The sequence below is a fragment of the Aedes albopictus genome, chromosome 2 (assembly GCF_035046485.1).
Source record: "Aedes albopictus strain Foshan chromosome 2, AalbF5, whole genome shotgun sequence".
Lineage (NCBI taxonomy): Eukaryota > Metazoa > Arthropoda > Insecta > Diptera > Culicidae > Aedes > Aedes albopictus.
The window spans coordinates 297,253,548-297,273,515 of record NC_085137.1 but is presented as its reverse complement, the minus strand read 5'-3'; the positions used below and the strand labels follow the sequence as shown (position 1 = coordinate 297,273,515).

The 19,968-nt window shown below is 37.6% G+C and overlaps 1 protein-coding gene across 4 annotated transcripts in view; it reads right to left on the bottom strand.

Moving 5' to 3' along the window:
• Window positions 1–19,968, bottom strand: part of LOC109423766 (radial spoke head protein 3 homolog B) — a 43,984-nt gene that overhangs the window by 9,040 nt on the left and 14,976 nt on the right. Inside the window, exons 1-4 of one of the 4 annotated variants that reach the window (XM_019698770.3) lie at window positions 14,117–15,379; window positions 9,686–10,038; window positions 6,030–6,117; window positions 5,695–5,736 (exon numbers count right to left, since the gene is read on the bottom strand). In XM_019698770.3, coding sequence (XP_019554315.3) covers window positions 5,695–5,736; window positions 6,030–6,117; window positions 9,686–10,038; window positions 14,117–14,515 — 882 coding nt within the window. In that variant the 5' untranslated portion in view covers window positions 14,516–15,379. Of the gene's footprint in view, window positions 1–5,694; window positions 5,737–6,029; window positions 6,118–9,685; window positions 10,039–14,116; window positions 15,389–19,968 lie in introns of those variants that run through there. The other 3 variants (XM_029879647.2, XM_019698771.3, XM_029879649.2) reach the window with 3 other exon arrangements.

Here is a 19,968-nt window from a genome sequence, read left to right as displayed (position 1 = left end):
AACTCGATTTTTTTTCAGCACTCGTCGTATTTATCCAACTTGGGAATCCTAGTTATTAAAAACTGCCTCAAACCAGTGAACACCGAATACAATATCAGGTATATTATCCCATTTTTCCTTGTTTCAAGATCCATCTCGGCCACAAGCAAACCGAGACCTATCACTTGTAACAAGGTATGGAATGTGATAAGGCCCGTACTCGAAAAAAATGCAACACAGAAAAAAGCGAATAACTTTTGATTGAACGCATCCAAACAGCTGATTTTTTTTAAACAGTTACTGTATAGTATGTGTAGAAGATGCCAAAAAAGTTTCATAAAAATCGGTAAAGTATTGGCAAAGATATCTCAGACGCAAAAATTGAAATTTTTCAAATTTTATGCGAACGAAGATTAAAAAAAATAATTCCTTTTTAGAGCCTTAGCTTCAGAGTCGGAAATACTCAACCGTTTTCGATGAAATTTTTTCTGTAGGTAGAGTATGTACATGAAAACATTTTGAGGTAATTTCATTCAATTTGATCTGACCGACGAGAACAGCTTTCCCGGGAAGCTGACTAGACTGATAAGAGCAACGATGGACGGTGTGCAGAACAGCGTAAGGATTTCGGGTGAGCTATCCAGTTCATTTGAATCTCGACGGGGACTACGACAATGTGATGGACTTTCCTGTCTACTATTCAACATCGCCCTGGAAGGTGTTATGCGACGAGCCGGGCTCAACAGCCGGGGTACGATCTTCACGAAATCCAGCCAATTTGTCTGTTTTGCGGATGACATGGATATTATTGCCAGAACATTTGGAACGGTGGCAGAACAGTACACCCGCCTGAAACGTGAAGCAGCAAAGGTCGGACTGGTTATGAATGCGGCTAAGACAAAGTACATGCTGGTAGGTGGGACTGAGCGAGACAGGACAAGCCTTGGCAGCAATGTTACGATAGACGGGGATACTTTCGAGGTGGTAGAAGAATTCGTCTACCTCGGTTCCTTGCTAACGGCTGACAATAACGTGAGCCGTGAAATACGAAGGAGCATCATCAGTGGAAGTCGTGCCTACTATGGGCTTCAGAAGAAACTGCGGTCAAAAAAGATTCACCCCCGCACCAAATGTACCATGTACAAGACGTTAATAAGACCGGTGGTTCTCTACGGACACGAGACATGGACGATGCTCGAGGAGGACCTGCAAGCACTCGGAGTTTTCGAGCGACGGGTGCTAAGGACGATCTTCGGCGGTGTGCAGGAGAACGGTGTGTAGCGGAGAAGGATGAACCACGAGCTCGCTGCACTTTACGGCGAACACAGTATCCAGAAAGTGGCCAAAGCTGGAAGGATACGGTGGGCAGGGCATGTTGCAAGAATGCCGGACAACAACCCTGCAAAGTTGGTGTTTGCTAACCATCCGGTTGGTACAAGTAGGCGTGGAGCGCAGAGAGCACGATGGGCGGACCAGGTGGAGCGTGATCTGGCGAGTGTTGGGCGTGACCGAGGATGAAGAGCTGCAGCTGCAAATCGAGTATTATGGCGGCAAATTGTTGATTCAGTATTATCATGAATTTGATGTGAACTAAATAAATCAGGCCAAACATTTCAATAGGTCCTATCTGCATTTGAGAGGCTCTCTTTGTTCACTTTCTCTTTCAATTATTGCAATGTAATGGTACACTTTTCAACTATTTTTGCAGTACGAATCAAAAAGGCGATTGTTTTGACCATCATTCAATACAAGGAGGCAATCATAATACAAATTAACAGCTGAGATATTAACGAAAAAGAGGGAAACCAAAGAGAGCCTCTCTTTTGCAGATAGGACCTTTAGACATGTTTGGCCTGAAATGAATGAATTGATCTGACCAATAAAAAGGTGTGGCCGTATATGTGGCCAAATGTCGCAATTACCAAACATGTTTTTTTATTTCGAGAATTTAAGTTTGATGCTGATTTTATTATTAAGGCTATCGTATGAATTAAACAAGCTGTTTTCATGATATCTTTATTTAATTAATAACTTTATGCAATTCAGTATCATAATTTACATTTTATATAACTCATTTTGGTATCATAATGGCCAATTTTTCCGAACTGGTTCATTATGCAACTGACATGAGCTGCATAATGAAAAATAGTTATATAATGTTCATAATGCAACTCATTTGAGTTGCATTATGAACATTTTGCAACTCAATTGGGTTGCATTATGAAAAATCATTGCATAATTTTGTTTTGCAACTCGGCACTATAATATTTTATTTTATACTTGCCGTTTCGGTAAGATAACGGCCTACTTTTCCGTACGATACCAAACAATTGCATAATGATTCATAATGCAACTCATTTCGGTTGCATTATGAATCATAATGAAATTGTTTGATTGACAACCTCAGTCGGACCTTAGCTTCCACAGGAGGAGCTTGAAAAACTGTGACGGTTACAGCACGGCTTGCTTGATCCAAATATTGTATCTAGCACGCTGGCGCACGTGGTCGCTCCCATTCAATCATTGCGAAGCACGGCGATACTGATGGGAACGATCATATTCCAGTAAAAAATTGTCTTTCATTGCAAAAAATGTTGTATGCAACTCGTTGCAAAACTCGATTTTTTCAGCACTCGTCGTATTTATCCAACTCGGCAAGCCTCGTTGGATAAATGTACGACTCGTGCTCTCTAGCGTGCGCAGCTTTTTCTTTTTTTCTCACTCACTCTCCTAAACAAACACGAGAAAGAGAATGATGGAAGAGGGGGCATTTTGCTGCTTTTTCTTTCTTGTGTTTACCAAACGAATGAGCGAGAAGAAAGAAAAAGCTGCTCACGCTAGTGCTCGTGCTGAAAAAATAAACTTTTTGCAACTCGTTACATAAACAACTATAATCATTTTATGGCTTTGTCTATTATAGCATCTATGAGAAACTAAGACGCGATCCAGTGTTGTGATCAAAAGTAGTGTAATACATTTTTTTTATTGTACGTGACTGGCGAAAAATTCTCTAAACTGTGTTAAAAACCTGTTGATAATAAGAAACATATTTGAAAACTTATTTTTAAGACAAAAACCGCAAAATAAAAGTTTTGTATACGCGTATATGTACGTCTAGTTTACCTGCAAAAAAAAAAATCTTAGAGAATAGACTTTATGATAGGAAGAAAGCGAGTAACTTCAACAACAACAAATGCATGAGAGGTACATACCATCGCGCTCACGAAAAAGCAAAAAATTACTATAGCTATGATTATTAATTATTTAAGTTTGAAGTTTAATAAATCTTGAGATAACGCCTGAAGGTATGCAATTTTCATACCAAATATTTTATAACTTTCAGAAAAGTATAATTTTAAGCATAAATTTCAGTAGTTATGGAACTTTTGATGAAGAAATCGGGATAAGTGAATACTTGGCAGCTAAAACAATAATTCGAATATTCATTACATGTGCGATACAGCTACGGTAACAAAAGCTTGAAAGTGTCTTTGAGGTTCGCCTAACACGCAGTTTCGGAAAATATTGAATTTTATACAGAAATATGTGTCTAATTGGCTGTAAAACATGTAAACTCATTATTCAATAAGTCTTGAGCCAGATGATGGACATTTTTTACAAATTGTTTTAAATTTAAAGCGTTATTTTTAACAAATAAAAATTACCCTCACGTCGATCAATTTTACCCGAAATCACGGTATCTACAAGTTGAGGATATAGAGCTTTGCTGCCTTTGAGAAACATATTGAATATTGAATGCTCTAAGCAAAGTTTGCAGAACATTTTTTTTTTAAGATAAATGAGTGAACAAATCGTTATTGAAGAAAAATCCATTTACAGGTGTCACTCTACCTTTTTTAATATCTCATAAATCATGAGTGATGGTTTCTTCGGTAAAGTTATTTGGAGTCAAGTGCTTTTCAGCTTTGTGGAACATTTCACTGCTTCAAAAGTTAAAACTAAAAAGTTGATATTGTGACTTTATAATACATAATTTGGACCATCCTAATTATATGATATGCAAAAAGAATGTCCAAAAAATATGAAGAAACTTTTCCGAAGACAGCATATAGCCAAAACTAATAGTATCGAATAGCTTCGACGCTTCGTTCTTTTAAGTTATGATTTTTAAACAAACGGATCATACATATAGCCCATCTGGACAATTTCCCCAAAACTGGTCATAATTCAGGAACGGAGGAAACACACATTTTGAAATTTTCACAGAATATAGCTTATTTAATTCCCATCCAAAAATATTTTTGTTTTTGAATTTCTCCGGACTTTCTAAATAGTCTTTTCGACTTTTCCAACCGATTAAAAAATGGATATGGAGGCTATTTCACCGTCTTGGACCTTGCGGTCTTACAAACTGAACATTACTAACATTCGACAATGGACAACACATATAACACCCAGTGGTCCAGTGGAGAATTTTCCATTTGACGAAAAGTTTTCCCCGACTGAAGCAGGAATCGAACCCACACTTTGAGGCTTACGAGACATCTAAACGACTGACCCCACTGATCGCTCGGCCACGGAGCTCACAAATAGTGGAACATTTTGTGGAAAACAATTTTGATTTTAGGGGGATTCACTTAACAGCGTAATCTGCTTAAACTGATTAATCGTCGCTATCACCAAGGCAATCTATGATTATTTTACTCGCAAAATCATGAAACATTTCAAATAAGCAGAAAATCACGGCTTACGCAGCAACTTAATCTGTTTAGTGAGTACCCCTTTTGTATTTTTTAATAGGCTCCTGAAGTCCTATCGGGAGTCTTGTTTTAAACCACAATATATGGTTCAAGAGTACATATTTACTCATTTTTTGACGTTTTTTTTAATCATAGTTGAAAATATATAATTTTTATTTTTTTAGCCTTTTGTCTCGTCCCTAGCTTATAACACATACTTTGAGTGATTTTTTTTCATCGTGTATGTAAGATAGGAACATTTTTGAAATCCCAGTGCGAAAAATGTCAAGCTCAGTCACACAAGGTTGACCTCAAATGTCAAAGTAGAACTATTTACCATTTTACTTATTTCGAATTTTCTCATTATTCCTTTGTTTTTCAAGTTCGAGTAAAGTAAATTCCGATTAGAATACCATGCTTTATCGTTTTATTCAATATAAGAGAGATTTCGTCTTTAATTTTAGGACCCTATTGCTGTGAAAATTTGCGTATGATTTCACAAATGTCACACTTTTTGTATGGGATCTCTGAAATTTTTGTATGGGTCGTCACTCTTTCCTGAGACCCCTCCCCTTAAAGGGTGACATAATTAATGGACGCTCCCTAATAAAAAATCCTCTTTTGCTCACTTGTCGCAAGCTTAAAATAATAAGTTTCGGTGCGCTGGTTATTATTTATGAGATTTGATCATGTTGGGGTCCTAACGAGCTTGTCCTTAATAACTGTAAAAGTATACTGCAGAGATTATTTAAGAATGCTGAGAGGCGGGTTCTGTCCCAGTAGGGATGTAATTCCAACAATAACAAGCAAAACATGTAGTAAAATATGTACAGAAACAAAAAGTTGCTAATTCTTTTATCAGGTGGTTTCCGAGGTTTGCTGAATATTTAGTAATAGTTTTTGTACAGTAGTATGAAGAGGACTAGGAATAGCATAAGCAAATCATAGTGATTTGACTAGCAATTGATTAGCTTGCAAATAGAAGCTGTTTGCGGAGACAAATATCCAAACTCACCTTTCCTGATAGAAGACCAGCATAACCAAAATAAGGGTTCCACTGGGGAGGGTGGCGTTTTTTGGTAAGGCAAATTGGATTCAGAGAAATAAATGGAGGAATGAACGTTGTATATAACACGTAACATCCAACAGGAAAAAAGTCAGGTTGGGTAAAAGGAAATAACACGGATTAATTCAAATACACATTTATAGCGGTTTACTCAATGTACTGTGTCTACAATAAAAATGTATATCTGTCCACGAAAGTTTGCAAGCCTAAAGTTTAAATGTTATTCTACTGGGCTTGAAAAGCAATAAATCATATAAAAGGCAGATACACTTGGGTTAACTTACCGTATGTACGTTGCCGGAGGTGAAATTGCTACCACGGACGACTCTTCGATCGTGCATCACATTTTGATAGGTGGTGTGCTGATGGTCTCTGTGGAAAGAAATGAAGAAGAAAGTAATAAGAACCTTATTTACTACTGAAATATAGTGTAATTATAGCTTGTTTGGGTATTCCGAACGCCAAAGGTTGTTGGTCTTTGGTCAAATGCCATAATCGATATAACATAAGGCAGGGGTTTTCAGACATTTCGGCTCGCGGTGCACTTTTTGGAAATAAATCGCTCCGCGGTGCACATGATCATTATTGTTTAAAGAAAACAATTCCAAATTCGCCAAAAAAGCTGTTGAATTTTTAATAGCAATTCCAAGGGAGCATACACTCGCCATAAGTCACTGTCTTACGTTTTTTCATCACTTATCGGAGCATAGCGAAGTGACACAGTCATTCGACTTTGAATATTTTTTGCTGAGAATGTTTCTAGAAACTTTCAGACATGATCTTTATAAATGCTGAATCAAATCTTTATAAATGCTGAATCAAAATCTTCAAATCAAATCTTGTGCCGAATTAGTAGTGTTTTGTTTTTAAGAACCTCGGTGAAGTCCTTCCAAGCAGTCTTCCCATGAACTCAACCCATGTTCAACTTCTGTACGTTTTATCGTAGGTACTTGTGTTGAACGTCAATCGCGGAACATCGAAGTACCCGTGTTTGCTAGCGTACTCCGTACCGAAGCGTAGTCAAGTACAAAACTTGTGTACGTACCGAAATACAAAACAAAAAACGAACCGAGCGCAAATCTAGAATGAAACCCGAAGTTGCATTCGGATTGGTAAAGGAATGGTGCCGAACTGGTTGTTCGAGAATAGTAGTTTACGCAACAAGGTGCAGAATGAAGATTTTTACAGCACGAGTCGTACATTTATCCAACGAGGCTTGCCGAGTTGGATAATTACGACGAGTGCTGTAAAAATCGAGTGTGCTTCATAGTCATGTTTAAGAAAGTCTGATCAAAACAGGTTATACTGTGCAGTTGTCACACTTTTTCAAAAATGCGTCCAGATAAGATCACAAAATTGATCCAAACATAAAACAGTGCTGTAATGGTTCATTACGCAACGCAAATCAGTGCTGTAATGAACCATTACAGCACTGCTAATTTGGTGTGGGAAAGTAGGCCTTTTCCTGACGGATTTGCGTAAGGTAAAACAGCCTATTACGATGAGAAAATGCAAAAAAATCTTTTTGGCACGATCGCTTCCCACTTCGTTTCGCGCGGTACACATGTACTGTACCCAAGTTCGTACTTGTGTTTAAAATGAAACTCGAACTTAAGTACACGTTTGTGTACAGATTTGTGTGTTGCGGTTTAAACACGAAGTCGGAGTACAGCAGTACTTAGCGAGTTCGGTGTTCGTTTGGGAAGACTGCTTCCAAGATTACTGAATTATTTCTAGCAGTAGCGTCTCGTAACCTCACTTTTCACCACTTCAACGACTCTAAAACTGGATTTTGCGGAGAATTCAGGATTCGAATCAAATTGAGAATGGACAGAAACGACAATTCTCGTAATTTTCTACAAACTACGAGCTAATTTGATGACAAAACTCAAGAATTTACGTTCGTTGGACAGTTAGGTTTGAGGTTAGGAAATCGCAACTAGAAAATTGTTGATAGACGTTTTTCCAAGACTTTTGCTGGATTTCTGAAAAATTTCCAGCAAAACACTTGGCTTGGCAGCTTTATTTTCAGAACTTTGGCATATATATTCTCTGGTATTAAGCAAAGCCACAGATATATTAGTAAGATTTCTTCTGAGTTTTTTAGCATTTAACTCGCCGGGAGAAATAATGAAAATATTACTCTCAATTTCTTGCAGCACCTTACAATAGTTCAGTTGTTCTTATTAAGTCGAATTATTTTTCATGAAATGGGTAATGAATTTAAATTTAAACTTAAATATGCAAGACTTTTCTGAAGTGCGGTGGTGCACTTGTCATGGCTTCGCGGTGCACCAAATGCACCGCGGTGCACGATCTGAAAACCGCTGAATAAGGTAAATGTGTTGTGTATATTAATTATAACGATTTCTATGCTACATCGTTCTGGCGCAGCGGTATACCGTTAGACTTCCTCAGAATATTATAGTACTGTAATGAACTTCTAGCATCTTGGAAGTTCTGGTTAAGTTTCAGGGAGCATCTTAAACAGCTTTCAAGATGCTTAAAATGCTAATAACGAGCCTGTTTGGCTAAAAAGTTTTGTTGCGAAGTTTGTTTGGAATTTGTCGAACTTGAAAGTGTATTTTATAATGGGAAGCGGAACTTATACTTACTTGAGATTTATTCGTTAATTTGCGAAGTTTAACCAAGTTTGGTGAAAATTACTGGCTTTACTGATTGTTTCGGTATTTTTTTGAATGACTGCTCAGTATATACCTATTTTCAAGCTTCAAAAAAGTTGAACAACATAGCACAGTAGTTCAAGATAACCTTTGCTTGTATCCAGTGAATCTCAGAATTTTTTTTTCTAAGTTTCAATGAAGTATCCGAACTTGGAAATGCCATTTCATATGGCATCTAACAGCTACAGCGCCAAAGGAATTATTTAATTAATTTGAGATTTCGTATCGATCGCACATTTTAATACCCGCAATGGATGCCACGCCGCACGTCGAGGCTCGAAGGTCACCACAATATTCATTAAAAATGACCACGTGGTGAGGCGCCAGAAGCTTCATGTGGAAAAATGTTCTGTTTGTTTCGCGCCATATCCAGAACGCGTTACCTACCACTATCTGATGGAAACAGCACAGGCTGCCGAATGGAGTATACCATAATGGAAATAGGTGAAAAAAAATCAGGTCACCCACTATTGATACCGGCGGCATCCGTGTTCGAGTACAAAATTGAGCTTGAATTATTGAGCTGTACACAGGAACAATGCAATAATAAAATGAGGCTGTGATTTAATATTGATTCGACGTGATTGATATGTAGCTCGATGTTGGGCAGATTGAAGTACGTAATTATTTCTATTCATATTTAGATGATGGCGCCAGTTCGTCGTATGTAAGATTTCCTTAATCCAATCTATGAATACAACAATACTACATTGAAATATGTATTTTGCCAAATTTCTGTAATGTAGAGGAACTTTTCAGCATTTTAATTATTTTTCTCTCAGGCGTTTATATTATATTAAAATAATTACTCTTACGGGTTGATTCAAATACAATGTAATGCAAAATCTGTCATTTGTCAGTTGTCGTAACAACTTTTGCATGGGAAATTTTGAAATTCTGTTTGAGTCGTAGTGCAGTGCTAGACCCCTTCCCCATGGCGCTAAGTAATGTTTGAACGAACCCTTCCGTGTCGGTTTTCATACTTTTGGACTTCTGTTAAACATGCACGACATCATAAATTTGCATATTTTTCAACGCAAACATTACTTTATGCAACCTTGTTCTTCTAGGTCGACTCTAAAGCAGCATGTAATCGTATCGAATTGTGACTTTAGAGTTTAGACCATGTCAATGAATATGAATAGGATTACAGAAGTGGTTGCAGTTCAGTAATTACGTTTGAAGTGTTTTTTTAATTAGGTATTTAATGCAGAACTTTAAAGTTAGAAGTGCCTATACAGTTAATTGAACATTACCTTGCATTTCGATTGATGCAGTTGTGCTTCGGTGCGGCATTCGTGGAAAACGCAGTTGCTTTCGCCACATTTGGTTCCGACTCGGACTGAGTAATGGCGCCTTTATGATGATGGCTGCCATGCTTGCATAAATGCTGATGGTTGTGGTTGGGATGCTTGATGTCGTTATTGTTATTGCTGAAACTATTAGTGGTCAGAATCCTTGGGCGGCTTTCATAGGCATACAGCCGTCTCAGGGTGGTCGCCGATGGGACGATAGTGGGAAGTTCTTTGCTCGGTTGAAGGAAAACGCCCTTGGGAACGGTCGTGATGAAAAGAGGCTTTTTCTTATTGTTGACATCCTGAGAACTTCCCTGTAGCGTGATTGGCGGAAGCAGTTGACGACGCGATGGAAAAACAATCGTACATGCAAAGTGGATGAAACTTTTCAACAGCTTACGAACTATTTTTGGTGTTGGGTTGCTTGTTATTATTATTATTAGCTTTATTAGGGAGATTTTCAGCCCGAGGCTGGTTCATCTCCAAGGGTTGCTTGTTGTTGGGAAATTGTCTTTGAGTGTTCATGATACGAATACTTTTCGGAAACAGAGCAGGGTACAGGAATAAGTAGAAAGTATGGAGTGAAACAATTAGTGGAACTGCAATTAACTGCACGCATACTATAAGTACCTGGGATACGCCCATCTACAAAGCGAAGGAAGTTGAACGTTTTGACATATTGTATATAACGAAGTAAATTGATGACCTACGGTATGGTGTTACATACCCTATTCGAAAGTATTAATACGAGGTCAAATCAATGTAATGTGTGCAATCGATATTTTTTAAGGTACCTACTTAAATTTATATTAAAAAAAAAAATAAAACATATTTTATTTTATCACTATTATTAAACGGCAGTTTCCAAAGATTTCTAGGACAATTAATTCACTAGTCCACAAAATAAAACTTAAGTTATGTTCTTCCAAAGACTTCAGAATTTTTTCAGGTAGATCAATTCATAAGTTATAGGATTAAATCGAGTTTGAACTATGTATTGAATAAAATATAATTTAAGTACTAAATTTTAGGGTTCGGCATCGTTGCGCTGCATGCAGGCAACACACGCGAGCTGGGAACAACTTCCATTGTGATGGGCGATATGCGAGTCGCGCGATCGGTTGCTGGCCGATCAACGAAAGGATGTGCAGGTTGAGGATCAAGGGCCGGTTCTTCAACATCAGCATAATCAATGTGCACAGCCCACATTCCGGAAGCACTGCTGATGACAAGCACGCATTCTAAGCACAGTTCGATCACAGCTGAAGCCAGCACGTCAAGGTAATCGGTTTTGGGTCATTTGGCTGAATGCTGAATGCCGAACGTCATTTGGTCGATGGGCCGAAAAGGGAATGATGGACTTAAGTGATCAGTGTAACTCAAAAGAATAACGTATGATTATAAGAAGGATAAATCTCTGACAAAAATATTCGCAGTTTGAACACCAACTAATTTCTTTATGGTAAAACTAGAAAAAATAGTATATGATTAAAAAAAATATTTCTGATAATCAAATTGGCATGTAGAATGTTCCTCAGGATTTGTACACGCCTCTAAATTCTTTTAATCGTTATTCGGCCAAACGGCATGGCGTTCGACCAAATCATATTCGGCCAAACACCATTCTGTCAAATGGGCCAACACCAAGATCATCATAGGAGATCTAAAAATTTAGATAGGCATACGTCTCATTGATTTCCTGAGGCTCATGGCCATTAGCATGGGCAGAAAACTATGCTTCCTCGGTTAAATTTTGATCTTATATCAGCTGTGCAAAATTTCAGCTTAATCAGAAATTAGTTATTTATGCAACAAGTTGCAAAATGTGGATTTTTTCGCAATTCACAATTATAATAGGCTGGTATACATCATAAAAGAATGTGCCATAACGGCCTTCTTTTCCTCTTTTTTTTATGCAACAGTTTTAATCACCCATAGGCTCAGTGTACCAGTTATGGCTATAGTACCTCAAATTCGCCATAGTTGATTTTCAACCTTTGAAGATACAAATCAACAAGAAAAAACCGTGAACAACAGATCACGTTCACAAAAGATGATTGCAATCATTCAAACTTCACAATTTGCTCAAATTATGGTAGAAATAAATCATTTTCCTTAACATTTCGGCCTCCTTGCGCCCTATTTCGCCATAGTGTACCAGTTATGGCAACTTCCATAAGGAATGCAAGTAAATAGTGCGAAGTGGAACCCAAATTAACAAATGTGTCCATAACTGGTACAGGGTTCCTATCATTGGCACACGCCGTAATAAATACTAAAAGTAGTTTTGGCTCCGTTTTTATATTTTTCCTGTAAAGTATGAAAACTAACCAATCATTTTACTTATTGTTTACATTCGTCGGACTTCTTCTTATTTTTGTAGAAATAGTTTTTCTTAGGTGGTGCGACAACTGGTACAGGCACCCTAGTTATAAATTTTTATATGATTTACTATGGGTAAAATTTCTTTTTTATACCAGGGTGACAGCTGGCCATTTTGCTTTGAAAAAATAATTTTCCCCGTAGTAAATCGTACGAAAACTTAGTATAACGGGCTGTAAAATATAGTCATTCCGATCGAGCTGAAACATTGCACAGTTAATATGGGACCAAAATTGAACCCAAACAGATTTCACGAGCAGAAATTTTTATATTTTTCCATTTAATCATGACTCAGATAGTCATACACAGCACTTTTTTTTCAAGCACAGCCTCTCTTATCTGATTGATGGAGGACACTTCTCCAAAATTATCGATACCAGGACCTACCGTAGCGACTCTGATAACTACGTAATTATGCATGACAAATTTGAAAATAACAAGATATGACAGAATAAATGAAAATATAGACGTATTTCTTCATAGCTCCCCAGAAAACTACAATTCAAGAATTTATTTAATCATTTATAGGAACATATTTAAAAAACAGCCAGTTGGTAGGTACGCAAGTTTTTATTCCAGGGGATTAGGTTCGTGAGCCGTAACGGAGCTATTGAACTTTTCATGTTTTGATCATGTTTGCGAATGGTGAAACTTATCGCTGTTTTGAAATCCTTATTCGAAAGATTATTAAACTTACTACCAAAACACTTCTTTGAATTCAGTTGTATTGTTAAACTACTTAATTTTATGGTGCCGAACATTTCAAAAATAGTGTGTTTTAATTTGTTTTTGTATATTATCTTTGAAAAAATGTGCAATAATTTAATTAAATTAAAAAAAGTCATCAATATCTTTAACGAATTGACATAACAATATTCTCTGCTCACAAAAATGTGCGTTTTCAAAAGCTACAAGTGGTTCTATGACAACTTTGACGAACTTTGAAGTTTGAAATAAAAAAACGCATATTTTCGGGCCTTTTTCAAGGGTATAGCTGTCAACTGTCGGGGTTGGTGTTTGATTATACGATGTTTTCCCAATTGTTTGCATCATAACATCTTAAAGTCCAAGTGTAGTCTTCACAACGACCGGCATGAAACCCTTATCACGTTCACTATTCTCGAATATTGAACGACTAATTCATCAGATCTTGATTGTCCTGAGCTTTTTGCAAGTTGAACATGTCAGAATAATATTTTAGGGAATTAATAATTCATGCCAAAGGCATCAAAACTTCCATTGCTGGCCACGCCCATTATCTCCTTTTACATTGATATGAAAGGAGCTTAATGATGACGTATCCCTTTAATTACAACTGTGCGATATAATTAAGGTATGGATTGATAATGATGGCTTTACAGTGAGACATAGACATAATTATCACACCATGGGCTTGGTTCTAAAGCCCATCCCATAATACGAGAAGGTTGAAGTTTCACACCATCTTTTAGAAAGCGTCTAGATCCATTTATACGAAGATGACATAACCTCGTTTTAAAAAATGGGTTAATATGCATAAGAAACGTTGTAGAGGATGTTCTTTTTACAAGAGGGTATCCAATTATAATGGTCCATATTGATTGCATACTACTACATATGATTACCCGTATGATTGAGTTGATGACGGAAGGCACAACCTTCCCTGGACATAAGTACTAATTGAAAACCTACTGTAGTTGTTGGCCGGTTTATCTGATGAACACATGAAGGCAGTTAGTAGCTGTATGAAAAGTGAATGGTATACAAACACCCACTGTTCAATATGATGGGTGACTCGCATGATAGTGCTATTCTGAAGCCTTTGGTTAACCTACATATGGACCTAATGACGCATGTGGAAAAACGGCCTTCAACTATGATATGCGCATATTGACAGTGAGTCCTTGATTCCCATCACAACAGTGAGATTAAATGCAATAGATAAACATCCAGCAGGTACATAGTTATGGCAACCCAACACCGAAACAGTTCAACAGCCAAGGGGGGAAATTTGTCACGTGGTAGACCTACATTTTTTGACGACCGCTTTGACGAATCGTTCTGCAGTCTTCTCAGTTTTGCGTCCAGTTCTTTGGTAAACTCATTGTGTCTTCCCCGGTCGGTTCTTCTGATAGGAGCGGCAGCAGCAGTATTTGTAGTGGTGATGGTTGTATTGTTGTTGTTATCACTTTTTGCGATTTTATTGGTTGCGTTGTTACGAATTATTTGTGACTCTAAATCATGTATCAGCTTATAATCTGGGTGTAGATTTATGATGTGCTGCCCCTCGATTACTTCTCTATTATGCAGCAGCGGACGAACGATGGCATTTGGTTTTCCTATACCTCTGAAGTGATCAACCGGCACAATCGCAAACGCGGGACTTTCTTCCAATAGCTCTTCCTGTTGCCGTGTTGAATATGTTGGCATTTTCCTCTGCACCTTCACGTATCACTCAGAACCAACGATAAGGGTGCTGATATTCCAAGTTTGAACGCGATAACTACCCCTTCTAGATCGATACCATTTTCTCCGGACAATTCACGGCCATTCCAGTAGAACTATTTGAATTATTCATTTTATAAAGCTCGTTCATAATGTAGCATTCAGTACAATACAGAACGCCTTTAGGTGGCAGGGAAAGCATTGAATTGTTTCACTTATAAACATTTGTTTGATCTTTAATCTTGAAACACTTATAGTCCTTAATGCACGGACATTCACATTTTTTTGAAGAACGGGAAAACGGCTCGGAAGTAAGATGGCCACGTGTTTGATTTTTATACTAACTCACGGGCATGGAAACTACATCACAGTCAGGTATAGACAGGACTATGACCCAAATCGAGGTTAAGTTTGATGAATAATGCTAGTAACATAGTTCACTTTGATTTATCACTCTTATGGAACTCAATCACTGCCACAATGTTTGGGATTCAGGAGGGTTTGAATTTTAATGGCATTTAAACGCTCTCTGGCAATCTATTACATGTTTTATAATGGTCACTATCTATGCTTCCATTTTACTGAAAACGGATTCACTAACTCCGCTGACACAAACTGAAAAACTGAAATGGACTTTCTTCGCCGACAGTCGACGTCCAAATGACCACATCATGCAACCCTTCGTTATGTGGTCAGTCCTTTTGCGGCGAAGGCAGTAGGAGCTTTCCACATTAGCATCAACGTTAGGTACCTCGTACCTAATAAAAGCTTTCCGTGGATTGGGGGTTGCGAGAAGCGATGGGGTGCTAGGAAAAGCACACCTGCAGGCGCTGACTGCTGACCGAAGAGGTTTGCCCGCTGGTCGGCGTGGTTTTTCTTTTGGCCGAGGTGACACACAGGCCAGGCACTATGTTTGCATACACTTGTAACTAGGAACAGTAGTTTTTCAAACTGTGTGTTTTTACAATGTGTCTTAATGTTGGTAGATGTCTGATGTTAGTATTGAATGTAGTTAAATTGAATGATGCATTGCAATATTCTATACATATCAAAACTTTAAACTTCAAACTTTAAAATATAAAAAAAAACGCAAATGGGAATAATAATTTACACTTATTTTATTATTTTTAGAGTGCTTAATAAAGATAAATAAACAATAAATAAATAAATAAATAAATAAATAAAGATATAATGACATTTGAATTTAGAAAGCCCCAACTAATTTTCAGAAATCACAAATACTCAAACATAATCGCTTAGCTTTATCACATAACCGCACTAGTCGAAAGCTTACTATATCTGATGACCATTTGTACATAAGAACCTAGGTAAGAATGCTACAGACACTTAGTTCTTCGGCATCTTAGTGACCAGTCAGTAGTGGTGCGAAGCATGCGACCTCTGACCATGCATCCTTAAAGTACATATGTTATGCTGTCGTGGTCAAGTTATTCTTTCGATTTGATGTTTATCCAGACTTGTGATAGGACAAACGCGCATTTTCGTACAGATCAATTCACCTTCTCATCAAAATTATAAATTGGGTTTTCCAATTTTTATAAATATATGGTTTTCATCTCAAAGAATGTCAGCTTTGAAGCCGCTGTGTACATTTTTAGAACTTCAAAAGATGTTTTTGGTTTCCACTTTTTTACAGCTTTTTGACTGCTGGGAAGTTTGTCCAGTAGGTTCAGTAAGGTATGGAATCCAGTATAACACGAAAATCAAGAGAAAACTGAATCAACAATCTTTTTGAAGAGACGAACCAGCCAAGGGCTGAAAGTCTCTACACGCAAAAAAATCCGTTCTGATATACGTGTACTCCCAGTCACGGCAACAGAAACTATGCATAGCAGCCATAACAACAATAAGAAATGTACACCGTGAACTAGATGTCACGTTCTCTAAAACGCCCATATTGACAGCTGGAACTAGTTCCAGTTCACGGTGTATATTTGTTTGTTCAAGTTTATCAGAACGCATTTTTTTTTCGTGTTTATAATATAACTAAATCAATCAATCAATCAATCAATCAATGAATCAACAATACTTCCCCATAATATAAGTTCGTGGCTGTCAATCCCCAACCTCGGTCACGCCCAGCGCTCGCCAGATCTCTTTCCACATGTCCGCCCACTTTGCACACCGCTCTCCAGGTTCTCTTGTACCGTACGGATCTTTTGCGAGCACTAAAGGCGGACCCATCACGGTGAAGACTGGATATTTCGCGCAATTCAGTACCCATTGATATCACTAGCTTCTGCCCAGCAACTCCTCCGCATTGTACCAGCCGGACTGCGAGTAATTTTAGAGAAGATCGGGTAATCAATTTCGGTGGGAACATTGGTCGTAGGCTGACAGGAAAGAAGGATTTGCTTCTGCAAACGTGAGCGTCTGTTCTTCAGCGGCTCACAACTGCGTCTGATCACCATGTTAGGGGTGGTTGATCGACGTCCGCATTCCAGGGAAAGACTCTAAGCTCAACTGGACACTATGATCTTTTGGAAAGTAGGGGATAATAGGGGTCCAGCCCTACGAGCCAGCCGTAAAAAAAATAAAAAAAAATTGTAACGGAAGTTACCTAAAATATTGCCGAAGACAGCAAATCAATTGGATAAACCGTTTCTGAGATATCAAACTAGCCTAGAGTCAACATGACGAACTGATGATTCAAATTGTCCTTTTTGGTCATGAAAAATACTTATGCAAAATTTAAGACAAATAAAAAAATACCTAAAAAATCATCGATTTTGAATGCAATGTCTGTAGCGAAAAGCTCCCGAGATACAATTCCTCATCTACTTATAAAAAAGCAAGCACGATACCATCATTTTACGAAAGTGACCCACTTTTGGCTGATACATGATATTGAGGATTGAAACCAACTTTTTGGTCGATGACATCAAGAATTAATTTAATTAATAACTTTTTTACTAGATTTTATAGCCAATTGGGTTTTTAAATTAAGAAAAATGTATCGATTTTTTGATTTTATACGAAAGAGCACCTTTTTCTGAGCCACCATGATTTTTTTCAGATTTTTAGAACTTTATTTTGGTACCTAAAATCATTTTCAAAGAGATTTTTTGAAATCACCTTTTGACAGCTGAGTAACTGTTTGACAGCTCCACCCAGTACAAAATGCGACGAGGGGTGATTCGACAAATCGCTCCCATACAAACTTCATTTTGATTTTTTGATTTTTAAATAGGTTCCCGGTCACCAAAATTCATGAAAATTTGGATTTCGGCTCAGTTTCGCATGCAGATTCAGAATATGGAATTATCTCAACACCGCTAAAGAAGCCAATTTCGGTAGAAAGCAGATGAAAGCTAATAAATAGGTTATATTACCGTTCTCATCATAAAATTTGGTCGCCCCAATTTCCAGCGACACTGCCGTAAGTTTATATTCACTTTTCAGAAATTTGGCAACTTTGGGTTAAGTTTACATACAAATATTTTTGTAAAAGTTACACATGAATCATGTTCAAAGTTACTTTGATTTATTATCTTTTGAATGAGACCAAGGGTTTTGAAATCGGATGCAAATTGGCGGAGAAATGGACCTAAAAAGATGACATGTTTTTGAGGGGGTAACCCCAAACTTTTGATCGGGAGTGACGCTTTTACATAACATATTATAACGCACAACATAACAATGTATTTGATTCAAGACGATGAACCCGGAATGACTGAGTGTTTTGTGAACGGCGCCTGGGTAACTGTCGGCTTAAAATAACAATACGGACCACCTGTTCTGGGGGTAAAAGTCCAGATCCGTGCTGTGGGATGAAAGGTTGAGGGGTTTTAAAACATGCTCGATCATCAACGGAGCCCTTAACGTAGGTAGATCACATTTTCGCGATACTTTGCTGAATCAGATCTACTCAACCGATTCCTGGTGATATTCAGTTTGTTAAGAAAGGGCAATTTGTTTTGTTAATAAGGATTCATAGTACAAAGGCCTTGTTACTGGTGACAGTTTTTTAAATTGCATTTATTTTGCCCTGCAGATAGTTAGAGACTCGGTTTGCCCCTGCCAAGACTTCACTTGATGTACTGCCGCAATTCTGCAAAGTGACGTAAGCGACATTGATAGTTTTGGTCCATTTTTTGGTTATTATGCATAAAACTCTTACTCATCCTCTACGTTTCTTTTCATAGATGATAGATTACGACTAGATCTTGCATTCTAATACAGCAGGAATACCACAGTGTTATTCTTACCCCAGATATTATATATAATGTACCAGAAAATATCGAAATTTTGAATGGCGCTTACGTCACTTTGCAGAATTACGGCAGTGTAGGGATCACGAACGAAGCTGCACGCGGTTGAAGAAGGACTGGGAACCCTACACGTTTTGGGAAATTGGAGGGATATCACCCAAGATCGTCGCTGCAGTAGAGTTACTTTATTGCTATCATAGTATACAGTATAGTAGGTATCATTATTTAATAACTTAATGTTAATATTTAAAAATTCCAATAGAAATTATAGACATTCGTACAATGATGACAGTTACAAAGCTATCAATACACAAGCGTGATAACTCTTCATTGACAACTAATTTAAAAGTTATAAAAATGTACCTATATAATCATGACGATGGAAAAGAAACGTGATCTAGCAAAAAAAGGTACGCGGCTATTAAGCAGATCCAGGGAACCATGCCATGCAGCCTGCAGGCTAATGATGGCAATATATGAATCCTGGATGTCAATTAATTCTAAATTTTACCTCTAATCATTTTTTTTCAGGATTTATGTTGAACATCAACAGCATATGTTAAACGTATTGAAACTATAATAAAGAAACAAGCTTCTTTCTTATTTAAATATAATGCCACTGAAACAAATGAAAATCATCCACTAGCTAGTATGAACCATCTGAAAACATCACTATTCTCGTCACCTGAAGTGGTGTTATATAGTCACCAGCAGTAGAATGTTTGTGATCCTTCAACTAAGATTACCGCCACCCGAGACGCGACGGAAGTTTGCGTGAAAGTATATTAAAAGCGTTACCTAGCCAAATATGCTGATTAGTTTTTCGAGAATAATAATTAGCTGGAGGTGTCAGTTTCATTTATAACGTTTTATTTGAAATGACGCGTCGAAAGTAGTTTATCAAATTCAAATTATACTTACAGCCATTGCAGTTAGATGTGTATGGAGCTTCTTGAAATTTCTTTCAATGTACTTCTAGGAATAAAAGATTTACAGTCGCTTTTCCACAGTCATAGCCATTAATATTCATCGTTCTTTGAAGCCACTCCGCAAAAAACGGAACCCTATTCGTCACTTATGTGTATGCAAATCTGCCATAAATGCCGAATAATCATACCCATTTCTGAAGAGAATAAACCCTTGACCTTCAAAGGACACGTCGTTGAGCCCAGAAGCGCGGCTGCATGCCAACCAATGTGGCGTGGT